At 34.0% G+C, this 6238-nt stretch overlaps 2 protein-coding genes across 2 annotated transcripts; both read left to right on the top strand.

The window, feature by feature from the left end:
* Window positions 1-272: 272 nt before the first annotated feature.
* CBG10342 lies at window positions 273-761 on the top strand (the record flags this gene model as incomplete). Its single annotated transcript, XM_002632004.2, has 2 exons — window positions 273-302; window positions 516-761. 2 exons carry the CDS (start codon window positions 273-275, stop codon window positions 759-761), a joined length of 276 nt encoding a protein of 91 aa, XP_002632050.2.
* Window positions 762-1958: 1197 nt separating this feature from the next.
* Window positions 1959-2856, top strand: CBG10343 (the record flags this gene model as incomplete). Its single annotated transcript, XM_002632005.1, has 2 exons — window positions 1959-2065; window positions 2514-2856. The coding sequence occupies 2 exons, from the start codon at window positions 1959-1961 to the stop codon at window positions 2854-2856; spliced, it is 450 nt and encodes a 149-aa protein (XP_002632051.1).
* Window positions 2857-6238: the final 3382 nt, after the last annotated feature.

Below are 6238 nucleotides of genomic sequence, written 5' to 3'. Positions count from 1 at the left end.
TGACACCAGTCTAGCTCGCTCACGACGTTCTCTCCAAAATGACCAGAGGAAAACCTGTAACCCAACTGAACGGAAAAAGAGCCAAAAGGGAAAGAGAACGATATAAAGTGATCAATAAAAAGATAAAAAATCTGGCAGAGTGAGTTTCATTTTTGTGAATTTAAAAAAAAAAATTAATTTTCAGCCGTCTACCTATTATCACTAACAGTAAACAGGAACTAGCAAAGATAGCAACACTGCAGTTGGCAACGGAGTATATCAAGACGTTGAGAATGATTCTCAATGAGGAAGAGGATGTGCAGGTAAGCTACTAGATACTGTAGAGATCTGAAAAACTAGAAATTTTCAAAAATTCTGTGTACGCAAAGTTTTCAATCTAGGTCTGTTTTACACTATTCAAAATTTTCAAAGCGATCGAAAACCTGACAGACGATCTTCAGACCCTGTAAATGGTCAAAATGGCTGAAAATCAATAAATCGGGTTACTGTAGATTTTAGACTTATAAGTGTTTCAGAATCAACTTCCAATGTTCCCTGAGCAACAACCGAAAGTGCGTCTTGCATCCAGAGAACAGATTCTAGGGCTCATTCTTTTTAAAGATCCATCAAGCCAGGCTGAAGGATCTTCAAGGCAGGCATCCTTTGACGAGACCAGTGATCCAGAACGATTCTTCAAGGAGTTGGATGAAAGTTTGGAGAGCTTCTCATCGTCTGCATCATCTTCAGAATATTCCACATCTCCAGTTCTTACGAAACTTTGAATCCTTTGTATACTTCAATTCGAATTTGTTCTTTCAGTTTTAATAGAATCATCCCATGTTCATATACCATATTGCCTGCGGACATTATAACTACCGTAACATCAGTAATAGAAGGGTCCCCTAACTTTGAGGCAATTTATCTTGATTCTTGTAAAAGATATCAAAAATGTGTCAACTGATAAATTGTTTATCATAATATCACTAACATTTTATTAATTGACAAATTTTTTATATCTTTCATAGGGACCGAAATAAGTAAACTCAAAGTTGAAGTAATTCTTCTATTACAACTTTCACCGTATAGTGTTTTGGTTCATATTAATTGGGAAATTTTGAATACGTTTACATTATCCTATCTTTTTAACTTTGTATGAATAAATGTTCTATTATAACATTCTTGTTATAACGTCCTCATCACATTTCAATGATTATCTTTGTTGATGGACATCCAGACTAAAGCCTCTAATAAAATAATTATGCTATCATTCAACTTCGAGCCAAATTATCTCGATTCCCTTGAAAGATATCAAAAATCTGAAAACTAATCAAATGTTTATCATAATATCAGTAAAATTTTATTAGTTGACAAATGTTCGATAGCTCTTATAGGAACCGAGATAATTAAGCTCTAAGTGTAAGTAATGGTATTTAGCGCTTTTTAGATTTTCCTGAACTTTGAGCTCAATTATCTCGATTCCTATTAAAGACATCAAAAAACTGTACACAGATAAAATGCTTATCATGACATCACCAATATTTTATCAGTTGACAAAATTTTGATAGCTCTTATAGGAACCGAGAAAATTGTGTTCCAAGTCCAATAACCCATTCTTGCACCCTCCGCTGCTGTTGGCTCGCCATTGGTCCGTTCTCTCTTTAAATGTGTTTCAGATAACCCATTTTCAGGAATTTAAAGTTTTTCTACGCTAGATTTATGATTGCGAAGCAAAATAAGTATGAAAAGCAAATGGCTAGATTACGGTAGATGAGCTAAAACGGTCTGATTGGTCTAGGGCTATCCATCGGCGGCATGGATACCTAATCCTTTTTTTATCTTTTTCCCCGGAGCTCCTTTCCATTATATTCCACATCGACAAATGTCCCACTTGTTTGTTTGCTCTTTCTGACAAGGCTCTGCCCCCTTTTTCCATGTCACCTGATGGCCAAACTGATTCATAGTACTCATCAGAAATCACCATGACACTCACCGCTGAAGAAATTGCCAACCAAAAAAGAGTTTTGAAAAATCAAAGAGAGAAGCAACATTATCAGAATATCAATAAGGAGCTAGAAAAGCTGGGAAAGTGAGTTTTAGCCTTTTTTGTCGTAAAACCTGTAATAGAAGGGCACCTTAACTTTCAACTTTGAAAGAGCTCTTCTTTCAAGTTTTTTTTTTCATTAGTCAACTTTGAGCCAATTTATCTTTGTTCTTATCAAAGATATCAAAAAGTTGTTAGCTAAAAAATTGCTTATCATTATATCAGTAACGTTTCATTAGTTTACAACTTTTTCATATCTTTGACAGGAATCGAGATAATTAAGCTCAAAGTCAAAGTAACGGTATTTGGCGCTTTTAAGATTTTTTTTTCAACTTTAAGCTCATTTATCTCGATTCATGTCAGAGATAGAAAAAAGTTGTTAACTAATAAAATGTTTATCATAAAATCAGTAACATTTTATCAGTTGACTACTTTTTCATATATTTGATAAGAACCGAGATAATTGCGCTCAAACTTTTCTTCTTACTTTCAGACAACTCCCAAATCCCGCAGGTGGCAAGTTGAGCAAAATAGAGACGCTCAAATTGGCGAACAAGTATTTGGAATCGCTGAAAAAAATGCTAAACGAGAAAGAGGACATAAAGCCAATGGCCACTGGACCTAGAAAAATCAAGGTGGAGCCAGAATGGATTGCTCAGCCAGTAGTGGCCAAGCAGGAAAAAGTCAAATCCATCAAAATGGAAATTTTGGAATATCGAGAGCAGGCGGAACGAGTAGAATATGGAAATGTGGCGTTTTATGATGAAACCAGCGACCCGGAGAGATTTTTCAGAGAGTTGGATGAGAGTTTGGGATTTGTCCCGGCTCACTGGTGAGCCTTGAGCTCGGTTAAACTAATTTTTAGTTTTCTATTTTTATCTGTTTTGTAATTCTTTTCAAGTGTATGACTTTTCTTTTTACTGTCTTGTGGACATCTTGATAAACAGATTATATGGTGCTTCCAAAAATGAATCTCCTAATTCCCTTATTTTATTCCTAAACCTTAAAAAAATAATTTATTCCTTAACATCTGGTTGAGAGCTTCAAAATGAATATACTCATGACTTACTTTCCTGGATTTTGATTTTTCTCGGTGTCCATGCGCCTTTAAACCCGAAATTTCAAAATGGGCGGACCCTATTCGTTTTTATACTTATTTTGAAGCTCTTGACAAGGTGAGTAAGATTATGTAATTTGATTTGAAAAACATAGTACTTTCCAACAACTTCCAGTTTCTGAGTAGAAAAAAACTACAGTAGGAGAGACAAACCTCTTATCTCACTCCACAAATCTTTCCCAGAAGAACACCTCTACCCATCCTAGTCCCACCCTAGTGTGAGTCAATGATTAGGGTCATAAAAATGCCACTTTTCTGTTTATTCAGATTATTTTCAAAATGCAAACTTTTTGAAGTACCGCGTCTTGGTTTCTGGGAATATTGAGAGTAGTCGGAAAAACATGAATGGATGTTTGATGTTAGCAAGAATATCTAATTGGAACCTCGAAGAACAGAATAATTTGGGAACGGGGTTGTTTTAAACACAAGGGCGCCAAGACGGACCAATGGCAGATCAACGACGGCTGTGAGTTCACAAACTTGTAATCGCACTTTGAGCTCGATTATCTCGATTCCAATAAGATTTATCGAAAAAAAGTCAAAAAATAAACTACATATTAGTGATATTATGATAAACAATTTATCAGTTAAGAAAATTTTGAATATCTTTTACAGGAATCGAGATAATTAAGCTCAAAGTTGAAGGTTTTGGTGTGCTCCTATCAGAGGGAATACGGGAATTGTTTATATTGGAAAATTGGGAATTCACAAGAAATCTAAACTTTAGAAAGTGTTGAAATTGCAATCTGTTCGTTTTTTTTCTCTCTCCCTGTTTTCTTTTTTAGAGAAATTCAAGTATTCAGAAGTTCAGAGATTATATGTTTAACAATTTTTCGATTATTCAGATTATTAAAAAAATGAAAATGTTCAAAATTTTCGGTTTTTTTATTTTCAAATTTTTGAAAAAAGTACAAATCAGAAACAACTGAACTAGCAATTTGAACATTTTATGTCAGAAAAGTTAAAAATCATCGAAACCGGTAATACCGAAAGTTACAGAAATTAAGAAACTTTGAAGTTTTAGGAACTTTAGTTATTTTCGGAATTTCAGGAAATTTTGATTTCGAAATTTCGAAAAAATTTAAAAGTCTGATAGTGAAGTTTCTAATCAAAAACCAAAGATTTCAGAACAAATTTTTTTTCTATCTTCGAATTTTTAATTTTTCAATTTTCTTTTTCTTCCCTTTTTTCTATTTTTCATATTTTTCAAATCGAAAAGTTTAGTTTTCCTACCTGAAGCACGTGTTATTACAAAACCGACTAAAAAGGTATGCCTTTCAGGAATCGGCAAATAGCTGAAAAACTAGGAATTTTAAAACAATTCTGTAAACGCCAAATTTTCAATCTAGGTCTTTTTTGCACCCTCCAAAATTTTTCAGAGTGATCGGACATATGACAGCCGAGCTCCAGACTCCTGAAAATGGTCAAAATGACCAAAAATCCACTGAAAAATAGCTTGTTGCATATTTTATTGACCGGTACTGTAGTTCCAATAAATCCCGATGTATCCGTGGTGATTCTACACGGTTTCAAAGTGCTTCAGAGCCTTCTAAACAATATGAGGTCTAAAAACTGCTTAGGACGGGCCTGGACTGCTCCAAAAGGGCCTGGTAGTAACGCGGTACCTCTAGAATTTGGTCCATCAACTTCTCTAAGTGCGCATATGATCGGAATTTCGGAAAATTCATGTTTTTCCATGTCCCTACCTTTAACATTTCAAAAAGTTTGAATTTATCAATTTTTCCATGTTTTCTGCTCTCCCTTATCTCTCTTTCTCCATTTCCTCTTTCCCTCTCTCTCTTTCTCTCTTTCTCTCTCTCTCTATGTTTTCCAATTACCTCTAAATATAATTATACGTGTAAGATTTGTGTATGTATGTGCGTATATGTCAAATAAATTTCGGAAAGCAAATTTTAATAAAAGGCCAGTGGTTGTGTGTTTTGAAGCAAATCAGAGAAAATTGAGCATTCTGGTCCGCCTGATTTCCGTTTGTTTGTATTTTGGTAGACTCGAAGTTCCTAAAAATCCTGAAAATTCCGAATACTCGAGAATCCCTAACTTCATTATTTTTGACTGAAAACCAGAACAAACAAATTGATTGTTTCTATTTTGTCAAGAGCTTCAAAATGAATATACTCATGACCTACTTTCCTGGATTTTGATTTTTCTTTATTTCTCTCGAGGTTCATGCGCCTTTAAACCCAAAATTTCAAAGTGGGCGGAACCTAGTCGTGTTTAGACTCATTTTGAAGCTCTTGACAAGCTGAGTAAAACTGTGTTATTGAATTTCAAAACTAGCGAATTTGAAGAAGTGAGTTAGGATAGAAAACAAGTTTTGGAAATTTTTAATCCCAAACTTTCGAACTCACCTCTCTTTCCATAATCCGAATTTCGCCAAATTTTCTAAATTCCATACTCTCTCCTGGACCACAAAATCCAATTATATTCCTCTCATTAGTGCCTTATTTCCTTACCTTTCCGTCCCAAAATATCGCGCCCCTTACAGGATTAAAAATCTAGCTTCTCCATAATTTTCTCTGTGTCTGTGCACTTCTCCTCTTTCTCTGCGTCTCTAATCTCTTTCTCTCTCTCTAGCTTTCTCTCTCCCATGTCTTCTTCTTCTTCTTCTTCTTCTTCTTCTTCTTCACATCCCTTGGGTTGATACGCTAGATCACATTATGTGTTACCTAGGGGAAAAATATTGTTCTCTAATTTTGTTATCCTTTAAATAATTTTTTGATTCTCCAAATTTTGAAAATTGCATACCGTAAAACCTCTAATAGAACGTATTCAGATCATTTGTGAAATTGGAAATTTCAGAATTACCAAGAAATTTTTAAAAAATTCAAAGAAATATTTTTCTTTCTAAAGTTTCCCCTAAATTAGGAAAAAAATATTGTTATTCTCCCTCATTTTCAAAAACTCATAAAATTGAAATAAAAAAACATTTTCTGGATGAATCATCCCTATTTTATCTTATCACTCCTTCCCATCATTTCCGTTCAAAAATGGTTTATCCTATGTTTATCTTTTTTTTGTTTGATAAAAAATGAGATCAAAAACAAAATATGATTTAGGTCAAGTTTATCATTTTTTTTATG

Source organism: Caenorhabditis briggsae, assembly GCF_000004555.2.
Source record: "Caenorhabditis briggsae complete genome, chrII, whole genome shotgun sequence".
Classification (NCBI taxonomy): domain Eukaryota; kingdom Metazoa; phylum Nematoda; class Chromadorea; order Rhabditida; family Rhabditidae; genus Caenorhabditis; species Caenorhabditis briggsae.
This window is presented reverse-complemented; position numbering and strand designations above follow the sequence as displayed.